Raw genomic sequence first — 15,862 nt, 5'->3', positions numbered from 1 at the left:
ATTCACATGATGGGGAGACGGAATCAATTTGCTGTAGATGACGTTGTTGTTGTTGTTCTCGGCTTGGGACAGCTCTCGGCGAATCCGATTAAAAACTTCCTGAAGAAATGGTATCGTTAAGAGGATGACAGCGACAATGAGCAGAAACACGAGCATGAGCGGGAGTGCAACGGTACGATAAATGCGAATGATGAGAATGAGAACGATATGTGCATGATTAGAAGGGCGATCGAGTCTTGTAGGAGTTTTAGCGCGTGTCTCGTAGGAGTAGGAGCACGCGTCTCGTAGGAGTGAAAGCACGTGTCTCGTAGGGGTGAAGCACGCGTCTCGTAGGAGTGAAAGCACGCGGCGTGCACGAGCCCTGCACGAGTCGCGTAGGCGCGTATGGGTAGGAGCTCGTGTGTCGATACCGTAAAATGCCAAATAAAAGGCGCCTTCGAATAAAAAGACGCTTTCGAATAAAAGCAATACAACTTTCTCGTTCTATCATGGAAGAAACAGCTGTATATCGACTCGTGTAAAACATTTCACTGCGTTTCTTTTAGCGTGCAGCAAATCCGAGTGCAATCCGACCGTTTAGAGAGTAATGCGACCATCAGTCTCAAAAAAGCCGCGTTTTTCTGTCACATAAGTCGAGAAAATTTTTTTGAGATTTGCGGTACGAGAGTGCATAAGCATTAGAATGAGTACGGCCATGGTCACGAGGATGAGCATGGGAGTGTGAGCATCAGAATCGTGTGCACGACGTCGAAAACGGGATGGTGTAAGTGTAAGTAGGAGTAGGAGTAGGAGTACCCAGCACGTGTCAAGAGATGCGTTCAAGCACGTGCATGAGTAGGAGTAGCATTAGTTCAATCACGTGCATGAGTAGGAGGTGAGTAGAAGCACGCGCATGAGTGGGAGTGGTATAATTAAAACTCACGTGAATGAGTAGGAGTTTCTAAGAAATACGATAAGAAGCACGTGCATGAGTGGGAGTTTCTAAGAAATAGAATTACGATAACGAGTTTCTAAGACATGAGTAGGAGTTTTCTAAGAAATACGAGTAGGAGTCTAAGAAACACGTGCATGAGTAGGAGTAGTATAAGTACAATCACGTGCACGGGTAGGATCACGTGCACGGGTAGGTGTAGGAAGAGAACGAGGACGTGCATGAGGAGTGAGCTGGCGTGCATGAGTGTTCATACTCATACTCAATCAACGTGCTTCTTCTACTCATCCTCATACACTCATGATCTGTAGGATTACTAGGAGGACTGGGAGTAAATGCATAAGGGCGGAAGAAAAATTTTACTTCCCGTTACTTTTCTGTATAGTCTTAAGTACGAATATATAATCTTATTTTATCAAACTTACTCCAGGTTGAAAGAACGTTTCTCCCTTCTTAGCAGCATAGCCATAGGCAAGCTAACCTAGCAATCAACATTTATTTAATCTGGAACAAGTACACGCCCCCTTATATTTACCCTATTATTTGCTAGAGATTCTCCGTGTTTCACATTGCCCTTACATTCTTGCCCCTGATGAAATTTTGCTATGCCCAAGAAATACGAATGCTTCGCGGGTACAATCGCTCTAAAATCCTTGTAACATAATTCATTCAGATGAGCCCTTTCTCCAAGCATCACTCCCCCTACTGTGTCTCATCATTTTGCCACAGCTGGATCACCAATGAGCTGAGCTGCTTCGGCGTACAAATCCCCTGTCTGAGCAGAAACCTTAGCGCAAATAGGATTCTTCATCTGATCTATATGTATGGTAGTAGTAGAAGCCCCCCCTTCCTTGACTCTCTTGGCGGTTACCCAATTTTGTCTTGTAGAGGCTCTTGAAACTCAGATCAGGCTGCGGAACGCTCAACATTTGAACGCAGACGAGATCCTTCATCTAACGAAAAATGCCAGCAACACTCTAGAGAGAAAATTTATATTAATTAAATAATTGATGATATTTTTTCACTTGCATGCTGCATTCAGTCCTTAGTCGCTTTCAGAGTTCTGAATCTTTGCTATTAGACTATACAAAGCTGCTACATAATACTGAAAGGAATGTTGATTCCAAAGGCCCACTATAAAGAGCTAACGAGGAAAATGAAAAGTCTCACTGACACTAACATCTAGAGGATCCTGTCTATTTTATACATTGCTTTGGCTGTCCAGAGAAGACAGCTTTCGTACCACGTAAATTTCAATTGCACCTTCAACGCCCAGCGAATACTTATGACGTCACATAAAACCACGTGAGGTAGCGTCGTCTTTACGTCACTCTCCGATATGAGTAATTTGGCTTCCATAGCTGATAGCTGATCGTAGTATCTACGAAAAGAAATAACAGGAAAAAGCTTAGCATAGCGTAAAAAAAGGAGCTCGGGCAAGCTTTTCGTGGCGACGGCTACCTTAAACAGCGGCTCGAGGCCCGATTCGTGACGATCGAGAGTTCGCAGGACGGACGATTCGTGCATTTTCGAGAATTCCTCCAACGCGACTGCATTTTCGTCCGTAAACGTCGTTGAGACGAACTTCTCGATCGGTTTGCGCACGTCGACGGCGTCCATCTTCTTTAGCGGCACCGAAACGGGAAGACATTGGGTGAGCGATGACGTTGTCGCCGTTAGACACCCGTACGCGAAAACATCCGTCATCACGTGATTTGACGCACCTTTGTTTTTCAGCAGCAGGGGGGTCCCCTCTCCCCCCTTCCCCGCGCGCGCCCCTCCTACTTTTTTTTAATTAAAGGCTTAACGCATTTCAGACGCAGTACATGTACTAAAAAAAGGCACAGAACTAGGCTAATTTTTTGTAAAATTACAAAAGCATCGAAGGAAAGTGGAAAAGGATATATCTAATGTGACTAAACGTTCTTTATTTTAGCGTAATGACCATGCTCCCTAAAAAATTTTCACTCGGCCGCTTCTTTATTAATTCCGACGCCGCTGCATGAGCAGGGATAGATAATTAGAAGAGAGAACCTTGGTTTTAGTACAGTTCCTACACTCCAAAGATGCCCATACTCTGAAAAACCTCTCCGACAACTAATTCAATCATGGCGTCTTTTTTTAAAAAATTTGTCGATACTATTTGGATGTCTTCTTGGTCAAAAAAAGCGCTTAGCATCAACAGTTGGCCTATTGCTGTTTCGTCAAGAACAACAATGAACTTGGACTGATCATGGGCTCTGCACCATCGAAACAGCCTCATCAAGTCTTCCTGAATTTCTCGAGACGAGGCGAATCGGCTGTCACTTGCTAAATCTTTGTCAAATATGAATATGACTGTAACTCTTTTGTTTCCAAAGTCTTCTTCAAAATTGCGCAGCGAAGAAGTCGATGCTGCTACTTGCAGTAACGTCGGCTCCACACCATGTTGTTTCAACCTCGCGTACACTTTCGAGACAACGATATTTTCGTCAAAAGAGCAAACAAGAAGCGAAGCTTCGTCATGCTCCACTGGCATGACAACTTGAATGATTGCAGGAAGATGACAGGGCAAGAAAGTGACTATATTTAAGTAACCCTTTTAGGACCGGTCAAGCAAAAGAGTCAAGTTTTCGACACTGCTGCGCTTGCGCACTCCTACACCCGAACTTACAGGTGACCTTTGGATGACCTTGGCATTGTGCCAGCCCCCGCCTCCGAATCATTGTTCCGTTCGTTCTTGAAGAAGAACTCTTGCGCAACCGTTATACACGCGGTCACGCTCTCACAGCCTCACAGTGTGGCAGACTTAGACGGCTGTCGTTACATTTCGCGAGGATCCACGATCACGCCTTCACTATCATAGTAGTCGAAGCAGTGCAAAATGAGGTACCAGTACAATTCCTTATACGGTAGCATGCATGATCAGCGTTCTCTTCAGCACAACAAAGGACATAGCGATATTTTTCACGTCAGACGGACGAAGCGCGTGTGAACTGCTCTGCGACGTCTTATCTAAGTCAGATCTGCCATTTCCACTACTTGAGCCGATTCATATTGAAGACACAAAAGAGTGTTCGATTCGTCCTAAATGCGCCTTGGCATTGTTCGCTCCCGACGTCTTTCAGTCGCACGTCGCCCTTCTAAGGTTCCACAATATTTTCTCAAAGCTGCAATATGCCTCGCGGTTTTTCCCTATTGTCGTTGCTGATCACGAGAACGTTCTGCCTTCTCTTGCGAAAACACTTCCACTGATTGCTGATCGACGTCCTTTTCTCCTCACGGAGAAAAACGCGGAAGACTTCGTCGGCTTCTTGAAAGCGAAGCTGCAGTTTGCCTCGCCGTCCGGCATCGACATCAAATCAGCTTTCGACGTGGCAACTATTGACTCTGTGTGGCCAGAGGACGAGAAGGTGGTAAGCGTCAGCTGGAGAGGCAAAACACTAGGAGTCGCAATCCAGAATATAAAAGTGAGTACAGAAATCGTTTGTCTAATTAGGCCCTCGACGAATTTCCTGCATAGGATGCAACTGGAAAAGCTGCTGCGATTTGCGTCCGAAAATCTAGCGTTGACGAGCTTGGGGAAGGGGATCGACTGCTCGGCGTCGAAGGTCACCCTGAGTCAAACTGCCACGAAGAATTCCTAAAGCAATTGGAGAGCAAAGAGGATTCACGCATTTTGCTGAGAGTGCGTCCAGTGTCAGAGGTAGCAAAGCAGCGCCTTAAGGATTTTCAAATGCAAGTGAATCGCCTTCAAGATCTATCTTCGCTGCAAAAAAGACGAAGGTGGTTGGGGTGTTAGCTTGGATTATCAACACTAACGTTATTATTTTTCGAATAGCGATTTTAAGCTGCTAATTCTTTGCTGCGCTGAGGACTCGCGTTTGGGCGAAATGCTGGAGCAGCGCATGCCGCGAAGCGTCTCGTGCAAACGAGTTGTAGTTGGTCGCAATTATCCAAACGTTGGCACCGTCAATTTTCAACTTCTGCTTCCCATCCTGACCGCGGCTTTCTTCTCGTCGGAGAAAGCAGAAGAAACGCTCGAATTCCTTTACAAAAAAATGGAAAAGTATTCATCTCAAGTCTTGGCAGTTTCTGTTGATCAAAGTCACCAAAGGCCGAGCTCAGAGTCGTTTGAAAATTTCACGCTAGCAAAGGACTTATCAAATTTCTCTGAGCTTTCCAAAAAGATCAGGGATCACGCGTTTGCAGCGAAAAGCCGTCTCGTCTTCGATATTTTTGACGGCATCATCGAATCTTCTCAGTCTGGCCCAGACAGGATTACTTTAAAAAAGGAACGAAACTACCCAGACGAAAATTTGAAATTTCGAGAGTCTCGGAGTAATAATCGGTGCGCAAAAAGTATGGCTATGCCTAATTATCTTTCCTGTAGTTAAAACGCCTAAGATCAAAGAAAAAATCGCCGAATTGGTTTCCATCATGAAAACAAGTATTTGGGCACCGCCGGACATTTTCTTGTCACGTTCATAATAGGCGTGTTATATATAGGACCAAAAGAGGCTAAAGTAAAAGAGCTTCTTGACCTTGCTACGTCAAACGGATATTCTTATTCGCACTACAAAGTCATTCACCGCTTTTCTCTCGAACACCCTGATCTGTTTTGGGGCGAGATGGCAGAAGAATACGATTTTCGCGTCGGTGACACCAACGAGCGATGCGCCAGCGGCAGTCTGCGCCAGAACGTCATCAGCAAAACGTTCTTTGAAGAAAGCGAAGATAAAAGCCATAACGCAGTGACAGTGTTGCCCGGTCGGAAGACGAATCTCTGTGCAAACATGCTCGATCGGTGGGCGGGAGAGACGCCCAAAGTCGACAAAAGCAAGCACACGGCTCTAATATTGTTAGTTCCGCATGAAGTTATAAGAATCCTATGATCGCAGTCTATATACGTGCGTGCTTTTATTCTAGCGTTCCGGCTGATCGCTCGTTGTCGCCTGTTCGGAAAACGTACGAGGAGCTGCTATGGGCGACGAAAAAATGCGCCAGCTTCTTGGAAAATACCGGTAAGCCAGACCTGACGTTGCACCGTCTAGAAAGTCTTGCACTGTTTGTTTCAGTGAAGCTAACGGAAAGGAATCGTGCACTGGTTTGCATGGATGAATCACCTGCCAGAGTCGTTGTCCTGTTGGCATGCTTACGAATTGGGGTGACGGTGGGCTCGGAGGTTAGTGAATTATAACGTTAGTTAGCGAATATAAAGCCTATAACGATATTTATATCGCTCGCAAAGGATGTCAATGATCTCAAAAGCGTTGAAAGAACCTTCAAGATGAGCCACAGTGATGTGAAAATCGGAATATCAGAAAGTGACATGTTAAAAATACATGTTATGAAGGTTTGTAGACACTGCTTTTAAATAGTGAAAAGTGTTTAACTAGGACCTCTTCGCTTTGTAGGATAAAAGAAATTACTTCTTTGCTGTTGATGAAATTTTCGACGATCGATCTAAAGTGGAACACAGTCCAAAATGGCTCAGTACAACGCATACGGCTTTCTTTTCAACGACAAGGTGAGATACGACTGATACTCGTGTATGTATATGAAAAAGGTGAGACGGTCTTGTCTGGATTAAGTGGCACGACTACAAAAAGCAAAGTGGTCGAACACTTGGCAGGCAGTTTCATTGTCGGTGCAGGGACGAACATGCGATATCTGCTTGATTTCAACTTGATTGGTCCCGGGAATGACATTTGCCTTGTCACGTCAGATATGTGCTGGGTATACGGCTTTACAATTGGCTTCTGCACGCCGCTTCTTAACGGCGGAGCAATCGTTAGGGTTAGCCATAGGGAGTTAATTAATAATTTCGTTTGTGAGAACACATGCATGTATAATGTATGTAGGTTGCTAACATGACAGAGGCTTTGAAATCGAGAAGAATATGGTCCATAGTGGCTGATTGCGGGGTCACGCACTTCTGTTCCGTACCAAGAATTATTGGAAACCTTGCCGACGAGATAGGAAACGCGAAAACGCTGGCAAAGATGGAAAGGTTTGGCGAACTATTCATAAAGACTATCAGAGTGGAATTTTTTTTCAGTTTGCAGGTGATCACCTCAGCAGGAGACAGATTGTACGACAAGGGTATCAAGACCCTGATGAAGTTTCTCAAGGAAAACGGTCGCAAAATTAAACTATACGACATCTACGGACAGACCGAAACTGTGAAAATATTGCAGACTATATATATCAGTCCACCTATAAAAGATGTTTGATTTTAGGCAGCGTTTATTACGCTCTCCTCTTGCTGTGACGTAGAAGATTTCAATAATCATCCAAAAAAAGTAAGCCGACAAAACGCAAGAAATTGCTCTGTTTGCAAGTCCTTCGTTGTTTGTCTAGATGGTTCCATTCTACGGCGTCAGTGCTCGGATTAAAGTCCAGCCGAACAGAAACACTGGCTGTGCGCCGCACAGAGTCTTGGTAATGAAGCCCGAGTATATATACACAGTGTCTCATAATTGCAATAGGTTTACGATAAGCCGTTTCCAGGCTGCTTTAGTCGCTATGTCGACGATGACGACGAGTACGAGAAGAAATTTTCCGACGAAGTTTACAATACCGGAGATAGTAAGATCTCAACGAAACCAGAATTTTCAAGTGTGTAATCACTATTACTAAATAGGCGTTGAGTATCAGCTGGAGCAGACTCACGAACCTGCTGATTCTCCTCGCACATTTATCATTGTTGGGCGCAAAGAGAGCGTTCTCGACTTTATGACGCCAGTTAGACCGTACTCTGTGTCGGCCGAAGATGTTGAAGAGTTGTGCTACCACAAGAACATCCAGAGAACCAGAGCTTTCACTTTCAAGGAAGGAGAAAGAAACGTTCTAGGGCTGCAAGTTGAAACGAAGGTAGCTATATAGAACGGATCTAGCCTATAGTGGCCAGTAGAATAACGCTGCGGTTTAGAGAGAAATGGATTTAGCTGCCAAAGAAAAATTGCAAGAGGAGCTGCGTGAAAAGAGTAAGCCTTTCTGTATGAGCCGATAAAATAAATGTCTAATTAATGATTTCCCACAAAGTACACGAGCTGAGGAATTTGGTTGACGACGACAGAAATCTCGAAATCAAGTTTGATTTCATCAGTGCCATTGACGAAACGCGAGGAAAGACTGTAAGAAAGGATCTTCCACCTTTGTTAGCTCAAGTCTGATCGAGTCAGTAACTCGATCACCGGAGCACAGTAGATCTAGTAGCTCTTTTCAGGCTTCATTGTAGCCGAACATTATTTTGCAGTTTCAGTTTTCATAGGTATTGGTACATATTTTGTACTCCGATAGTTTTATTGATTGTTCAACTGCGCACGCGCCGCAATCGACCAGTCGAAACCAGAGCGCAGAGAGACTGGTCGAAACGTTCTCCATCAGCTGAAGCGATCGACGGACATCGAAACACGCAATCGGCCGTCCGTCTCCGGCCAGAAGATGAAGTTGATTTTGGCCGAAGTTTTGGATTCGTGCTTTATCTACGGCGAGGTCCCGATCATGGGTACGGAGCATCTTTTAGACTCTCTACGCAAATCGCTCGTAGACCTCCGAAGTCAGCCGTACCCCGACGACGTTCGCTACGTTCCCTTTCGGTGGACGGCTAGCTCCCAGTCCGAAAACGGATCGTCGTTCTTCGAGGACGTCGTAAGTTCGCTTGGTGCATTCGACGATAGCCACGTCCTCGCGGTTCTTCTGCCGAATTGCAGCCTACAGACGCGCCTACTACTGAGAGCTATCAGCGAGGCCGCGCCCCCAAAGGTCATCGGTATCTATCTGCACCCCTACAGTCGAACTAAATGGCGCATTCCTCCTATTCTCGACGACCGGATGGTCATATTGACCCTATCGGAGAATCCCGCGGCCGTCGACGAAGCGGCTCGTTTCATCCGCGATCAGCTGATTTTAGCCTCCACAGCGAAAGAGACGTCCCCCAAGTCAATAATGATTCGGAGTCTCGTGGAGCTGCAGCAAAGCTATTGGGACTGGCAGAATTACAGATGGGAGGGTGCACGCGGGCAGAATGCGCGTGAAGATTTCAGCGCACTGGCCCACCGACTCCGGCCATATGTTTCCTTTTGCATGGGATTCCTTGGCGAGGAGTCGAAAGCGTCGTTGCCACCGGGGCTCTCGTTCTACGCAGACGATGCCTCCAGCTTGATTCAAACGTCCTCGGACGTCATATTCGAGCTTGGAAAGAGAGAAGGTGGCGCCTTTCAAGCAAAGTCGTCTCTAGGAGAACGGCTCGTCAATGCAGCAGCCACAGGATGCACTCTAAGCGATATAGAAGCGATTCTCGATGAATTTCCACGTTCTGCACAACGCATGGTCGACGTTTTTCGAACTGTGATTAAAGACAGACAGCATCTTGAACTTTATTCTTCCGATCTTAGACGATATTGTGAAGTGCTTGGATTAGTAGCATGAACTTTCCTACAGGAAAAAAATAGAGAACTCGCTGCTATATATCATGCGTTGGTTTTGCAGAATTGGTCATGTACTGTATTATTGGCAATACCAAGTCTGGTTAGGGTTAGGCGTTTGCTGAGCATGACGCTTGCTGAACATGACGATCCACGTTCATTCAAAGAGGAGGCCATGGTTTGAACCTAGCTAGCTGTAACGTGAATTCCCGTTCGACACACAGTGTCTATTCTTCTCTCGGATCGAGAGTTTATGTACTGTGCTTTCATGAAGAAGAAGGCATTTTGCCTGCTCTAAAGCAGCGTTGCAAGGACTTATGGACTATCGTGGATAGAAAGAAGAAACGATCAAGAAGGCATTTCTTCTTCTTTTTCCTCTTCGCTCTTCTTTCAAGTTCTTCTTTCTTCGTTTTTCAGAGACAAGAGCTAACGAAGCCTGGCGAGAGAAAAAATCCTTGAAAGGGGCCCCAACACTCACGACACTGTGTGAGTTTGTCATTCGCGTCGGGTCGCGTCATATCACACATCTATGAAGGCGCTTCAACTAGCTGCTAACCGATCGGCGCAAAATTCGTTGCCCGCACCTCGCTTTCGTTGTTAAACGCAAACGAGACCATTTTCTCGATTGGTTTGCGTACGTCGACGACGTCCGTCTTCTTCAGTGAAGCCGAAACAGCCGAGCTCGAGCCATGTGCATTCGCAAACGGGACTTGGAAAACTACCCGTATAGAACGCAGTGCAGCTGTAAGTTGTAGTAGGTTTGTACAATGACTCATTATTATGAGTCTGGTACAATGATAGAAAAAAAACAACAATAACACGCAATCAAGGAACCATCGACCTCAAACAGTTGCCAATATAAATATTTACACGTATAAAAAGGTTGTAACTTGCTACATTAAAAAAATAATTAAATCAAGTAGAAACACATAAAAACACAATTTAGTACGTCAGTGATATAAACAGATTAAGTCTGCACTATGCGACGCTGCGCCCAAGGTCCCAACACCAGACTAACCTGTCCTTCTCCATGAAACTTCCCCTTCACCATTCTTTTTGCAGCGCACTCGTTATAAGCGCATGACTCTTGGATAAGTTCTAATACGGCCAAACACTCGTCTGCACCTGGCCTCGCGCTCGGATCCTCTTCAATCAGCCGAAGACACATCTGCTTCACGTCGGGATGAGCCACTTTCGACAAATGTTCAATTCGACAACTCACAACCGGATGCTGTCCAATCATCAATTCAATCACAGTAACACCCAAACTGTACACGTCGGCCATCTTCGTGTTGTGCATGCGTGGACCTTTTTCCGGGCTTCGTTCAGGAGCTAAATATTCGGGGCTCAGCGGACCGGCCGAGAGCGAGACTTGGGCAAAGCGAGCGGCGCCTAAATCGCAAATTTTCGCCTCCATAAGTGACGTCACGACAACATTAGTAGAGCGAATGTCTCCGTGTAAAATACCGTTGGGTCCGAGTTGATGAAGATAGCTGATTCCAGCCGTCATCCCCGACGCCAGATCGATTTGTTCTCTTAGAGAGAGTGGCTCCTTGCAACGAACAGATGCCTTGATGACGTCAGACAAAGAGCCTTCGAGAAGTTCTGTGACGATTCGAAGCGGCGTGTCATTCACCGTCGTTACACCGCACAAAAAGACGATGTTGGGATGACGCGCTCGACTGCAGATAGCGATCTCTTGCTTGAAAAGATCAAGGTAGTAGTCGGTGTCGAGACATTCGAAGAACGTTTTCACTGCAACAGGACATCCACGCCAGTAGCCAACTTTCACTTCTAAACAAAAGCGAGTACACTTTGTTAGTGTGCACATAGAATTTGAGAGGCGTTTTTTAAAAGTGCGCTAACTTTTTCTAACATATGCGTGCATTCCAAGATTTCGTGTTGCAGGAACTTACCTCCATAGGCGCCTCCTCCAAGCCGAATCGTGGTCATTTTGACGTCAGCTAAAGGGATGTGAAGAAGGTCGTTCTGCTCCTTTGCGCTGTTCAGTCGTCTCTCCTTCTCCTGGCATAGAGCTCGTAATTCGGCTACGATGCCTTCTAAGCGGTTGGCTGCATGTGAAACAAAATGCAGTTCGGTTGCACAACGAAAAGAAGAGCTTGCTAACCACGCTCCTGAGCTGAAGCATGTGCCTCTTGAGCTGAAGCCTGTGCCTCTTTGGCTGAAGCTTGTGCCACTAGGGATAAAGTCAGTGCCTCTTGGGCTGAAGCCTGTGCCTCTTCGGCCTCTCTTTGCGCAGCTCGCGAAGCTAATGATTATTAATCAGGTTACGTCGCTGCTCTTATATCATACCAATGAGAGCCTCGTCTGCCTTCTGTGACCGAGCGAGAAGATGCCTAGACGATTCCTGAAGGCGTTCCACTTCTTCTTCTTTTCCGATTAGAGCACGACTCATTGCTTCCAAACGCTCACGCATTGTAATTAACTCCTAGATTACGTCGTTTCCTTCAATTTCGAATAGAAATCGCTTAATTAACAAACCCATTCTTGAACGGAATTATCGTTGCTCCAATGATCAACATCCTTCTGTCTCTCTACTTCTTCCTAAAACAATCTCGTGAAGAAGAAACCAGAAAGAGAACAGTCCGTTATCGTTGAATCGGCTTGTGCGTTGGATCACTCGCACTTGGATTCAGCGAATTATTGGCACTGACTTTAGATATAGCGGAAGCGAGAGCCGCCGGCAAAGGCTGAAATATAGAAGACTATTGAGAAAGAAAGTGAGACACCGACATCGCAGCATAAAAAAATTACCTACCGGCGTCTCTTCGAAATCTTCAAACAAATCAGCTCGACTCAACGACAACTGAAGATATAGAATTCTACGCTCAACAGAAAAGACTTCCATGTGGTGATAATCATAGACATACGAAAGGCTTTGTCATCGGTGGAGGCAGTTTCTTCAAGGAACGACCCAAATTGGCGACGCGATGTTTGACCGCGACTTCCTGCCTCAGACGATCCAAGGCCATTATGCTCATCACCGACGAGACGCCACGCGAGACGCGATCCAAGACGTTCGCTTCTTCTTCCTCCTTCTCCTCGAGATTCAGCGACGCCGAATAATCCATTCCGGGGTTCTAATAATAAATTATGAAGTACGCAAATGTCAAAATTACGCAAGGCAATTGATTTTCACTTTCGGTATTCCAGCGACGATTTCGTAGACGGCGCCGCAATGCACGCGCTTGTCGCCTCGCGCAAACATCTGCTTCAGAGTGCTCGTGAAAACAGGCACTTTTCCGATAATTTTCACGCAAATACGCTTGCGGAGGACGAGACGGACAGGCAGAGGATGACTTAGTCTCGCCGTCACCTAGAATCATGACAGCCGGCATAAAAGCAAAGACCAATTATTACTAGAATGAATGTCTTCACAAGCAAAGGCTTGGAGGCCCTGCATTAGAAGAAAGTTGCCTGCTCCTGCAAATTACTATATAAAGTGCATCCATAAAAAACAGGAGGCCGAGAGACGCAGTTCTACAGTACTCCTGATAGGACATGTAGAATTCATGTTGTTGACTCTTTCAATTACAGGTACTACGTGCGGTAAAACTAACTAACTGTAGTCTCCGTGAAGGGAGAAAGGTCTGGCTTGCAAGGGTTTAAAACAGGATCTTAGTCAGCCAGTTAGTTGGGCTGCTTCGTCGTCCGTATCTTTTTTGAAAGGAAACGACCTCTATCCTCTGATTTCCTCTCCCTCTCTATCTACCTCTGACCTTACCTTTACAACTATATAAACTCTCTCTTTGGGTTTCGTCAATTTCCTCAAATTCATGTTGTCGTGTAGGGACGAATCCCACGCAGCGACCGCGGTGACCTCAATTTCACGACGTACAAATAGTTACTACAGTAGAGATTGGCTTGAAATCAATACCTGTCCGTCGCCTTTTTTCACTATAGGAAGATCGGTCATGATTTCGTCTTCGTCTTCGCCGTCTAGAAAATAATCGTCGGCAATGACGGCCGCATCGCCGAGGATCATTGTCTCTTCGGTAAGATCGAGAAAGACGAGAGTCATTTTTGTTTCCATCGTAGGGCCAAGATGCCTATGTAATAAAACTATTGTTCGTTCTACGACGCATTCACTGCTCCTGACCGGTTTCCCACAGATGGAGTGCCGGGAATGCCAGTTCCGGGCATGGGCTCTGTCACAGCCTGCCTTTCCCACTGGAGAAGCGTCCACTCGTCAATCAGCTCTGACTCCCGTTCCATATCATATCTGCTTCGATCTATGATCACAAAGCATCGTTTATTGATTAAATAATTTAATATAATTTATCACACCTGACTTGTCCACAATCCTACGTATCTGCTCGTCGAGAAACGCCCTTTGTTTCATCAAAGCCAACGACCACCTCTCCCTTAGCCTTAAAAAGAGAAATACTGTATACCCAGCGGCGTCTTGACTCCTAAGAGTAGCCACTTGCCTTTCAAGTCCAATGTCAGTGTAACTGTCCAGCGATATGGCTTCACGCCGCTGATGCACAACGGATCCTACGGCGATCTTTTCCACCGCGTCAAAAGCGATCGGACCAGATCCAAAATTTTCCACGGCATTGATAACAACCCGAAGGCGTCGTGACTGCCCCTGAAGACAAAAAAGGAAAATGGCAAATACTTGGAGAGTCAATACGGCTCGCCTGCTTGAGACGAAATACTCCACCCGTTACGTTGTCCACTTTTTCGACCAGCTCCACCGGCTCGTATTCACCCGTCTCGTTCTGCTCCATCACCTCAACGATCATCTCAAATCGCTTCAGAAGTTCACTCCATCTACGCAACATAGAGTATTAATTAATTAAAAAAGGCTGGCAATTTCTCGTCTCGTGTGTGCCTTTCGGAGAGCGATCGATACTTCAGCGTTCGAGGCTCAACCAACGTTTGAGAGAAACCGGTGCTACGACTGCCGTAGACTTCAAAGCGGATACAATCGTAGGCGATGTAGTCAATGAATTCGTCAGTTGCAACGACGGGAAAAATCTGAAGAGAAAGAATCGGTTTCTCTCCTCCCCGCTCTTTGCTATGTTTCGAGTACGTGCTCATTTTTGAATAGCACTTTCCCCCTGTGAATGATCACGCCGTTCACGTCTCTTAGCGGCCGTACGGTGACTTCCTTGTGATTGAAGAAGTCGTATTGACAGAAGATGCCCTTGCACCATTTTGATATGAGAGGCAAGGACGCTCCCACAACGGAAACCTTTGCGAAAACAGAGGCACTAACGAAAAACTTTTGAAACGTCACAACGATTTCGCATACCCGAATATTCCGATAAACGTCGTCACCCTTCTTTTCGGGAGTGCTGTCACGGAGAATGAAGTCAGTCGTGTCTTCAGTCTGATCAGCTGTAGAAATATTGTTGCCATTACAATTGCTATACGTATGCACACGTGTGCGCTTACCAGACTGACATCGTCTAATTTTCACGTCAAGTTGACCGGAAATCTACGTTCAGACGTACACCTACAGCTCAATAGTAAAGACGACTCTCTTACTTCGCCCTTCTGATTGATAATTGGAGGTGAATATTTAAGCTCAACGTCGTGGTAAAGACACTCAAGAAAAAGATTGGCGACACCAATGAGCACAGGCGATTCTTGATCATAAAACGGATCGTTCATCTCGAGTTCGTCCTTCGAGGCTCCGTCCTGAAGTCGCTGATAGACGTCTCGCATGTCGACCAATTTATCCTCGAGCTTATCGGCAGACCAAGCTGAAAAAATACGTAGTTTAGCTCAATTTATTTTTCGGGCTTCAAATTTTTTACTAGTGTTGCGACTCTCGTTCTGGGCGTAGCTCACCGCGATTACGACTTCGTGCGGACGCTTTCGCTTCGGAGCGCCCTTTCGACGCGGCGACAGAAATTCGCGACGAATCTGCAAACACAACCAAGCGATCGCACCGGCACAAAGGCCGGGGGCGGATCCCCCACCACCTGAAGCGATACTTCGAATTTGACGTCCTTTTCCATTTCGCTACTAAGACTATTCGCCTCCCTATAAGGAACCATCTTAGACGAACGGTCTCTCGACGTTTATTCTTCTTACCTGACCATCCCCTTAGCGGACAATATGCTCTCCTTCAATCGTCTCAAGTCCTCTTCGTTGTAGTTCTCTTCCTCTTCGCTAGACGTTTTCACCTCACGTCTACGATCCGCTGTCTTGAAAGGAACATTACTGTACCTTAGAAAATCGAGTTGAAGCACGAGCGGCGACGACGTCGAATTCCGTTTGACCGTTCTCTCCTGGGCCGCCATCTAGCCTAATTTCTTCTCATAGGCCTGCCTACATCGTTCGCTGTTTTGCCGCGAGCACCTGCGAGACGATGATCTGAGGACCTTCCTTCTGCCTTCTTGTAATTCTCTCAACTGATTGAGCGCATGCGTACGCTCAAGCCAAAGTGGAAAAGTGAAAATTGAAATGCTTCCGATTCGGCTAATGGCTAATTGTATGTTCCTACTATATAGCAAATCGCGTGACTGCAAGTGACGCTTCCACT

General features: G+C 46.0%; 2 protein-coding genes and 1 long non-coding RNA gene across 6 annotated transcripts; 1 reads left to right on the top strand and 2 right to left on the bottom strand.

Moving 5' to 3' along the window:
* Positions 1-13: 13 nt before the first annotated feature.
* Positions 14-2,605, bottom strand: LOC136193537 (uncharacterized). Of its 3 annotated transcripts, none has more exons than XR_010671372.1 (8): positions 2,393-2,605; positions 2,139-2,312; positions 1,957-2,075; positions 1,803-1,908; positions 1,638-1,747; positions 1,467-1,583; positions 1,357-1,412; positions 14-99 (listed from the first exon to the last, which is right to left on the bottom strand). It is a non-coding gene; the product is annotated as an uncharacterized lncRNA (long non-coding RNA). The 3 variants fall into 3 exon arrangements; XR_010671371.1 differs by having other exon boundaries at positions 1,961-2,075; XR_010671373.1 differs by having other exon boundaries at positions 1,961-2,075; positions 2,175-2,312.
* Positions 2,606-3,610: 1,005 nt separating this feature from the next.
* LOC136193565 (uncharacterized) lies at positions 3,611-8,232 on the top strand. The gene is made up of 19 exons (XM_065982480.1): positions 3,611-3,799; positions 3,852-4,380; positions 4,434-4,696; positions 4,752-5,251; positions 5,304-5,360; positions 5,420-5,771; positions 5,840-5,934; positions 5,989-6,095; positions 6,162-6,266; positions 6,328-6,440; positions 6,505-6,709; positions 6,775-6,923; positions 6,972-7,095; positions 7,153-7,215; positions 7,274-7,354; positions 7,402-7,501; positions 7,557-7,786; positions 7,845-7,899; positions 7,958-8,232. Exons 1-19 carry the CDS (start codon positions 3,795-3,797, stop codon positions 8,086-8,088), a joined length of 3,264 nt encoding a protein of 1,087 aa, XP_065838552.1. The 5' UTR covers positions 3,611-3,794; the 3' UTR covers positions 8,089-8,232.
* Positions 8,233-10,096: 1,864 nt separating this feature from the next.
* On the bottom strand, positions 10,097-15,727 carry LOC136193703 (kinesin-like protein KIF13A). Of its 2 annotated transcripts, XM_065982643.1 has the most exons (25): positions 15,679-15,727; positions 15,547-15,625; positions 15,412-15,489; positions 15,300-15,360; positions 15,132-15,240; positions 14,860-15,077; positions 14,767-14,809; positions 14,624-14,709; positions 14,402-14,563; positions 14,201-14,346; positions 14,007-14,139; positions 13,794-13,954; positions 13,651-13,733; positions 13,463-13,595; positions 13,241-13,412; positions 13,088-13,183; positions 12,503-12,679; positions 12,234-12,443; positions 12,122-12,169; positions 12,018-12,068; positions 11,845-11,907; positions 11,656-11,791; positions 11,471-11,611; positions 11,259-11,414; positions 10,098-11,136 (listed from the first exon to the last, which is right to left on the bottom strand). In XM_065982643.1, the coding sequence occupies exons 2-25, from the start codon at positions 15,618-15,620 to the stop codon at positions 10,310-10,312; spliced, it is 3,564 nt and encodes a 1,187-aa protein (XP_065838715.1). In that variant the 5' UTR covers positions 15,621-15,625; positions 15,679-15,727; the 3' UTR covers positions 10,098-10,309. The 2 variants fall into 2 exon arrangements, with proteins under 2 accessions (XP_065838714.1, XP_065838715.1); XM_065982642.1 differs by having other exon boundaries at positions 10,097-11,136; positions 13,651-13,954.
* Positions 15,728-15,862: the final 135 nt, after the last annotated feature.

Source organism: Oscarella lobularis, chromosome 12, assembly GCF_947507565.1.
Source record: "Oscarella lobularis chromosome 12, ooOscLobu1.1, whole genome shotgun sequence".
Taxonomy (NCBI): Eukaryota; Metazoa; Porifera; class Homoscleromorpha; order Homosclerophorida; family Oscarellidae; genus Oscarella; species Oscarella lobularis.
This window is presented reverse-complemented; position numbering and strand designations above follow the sequence as displayed.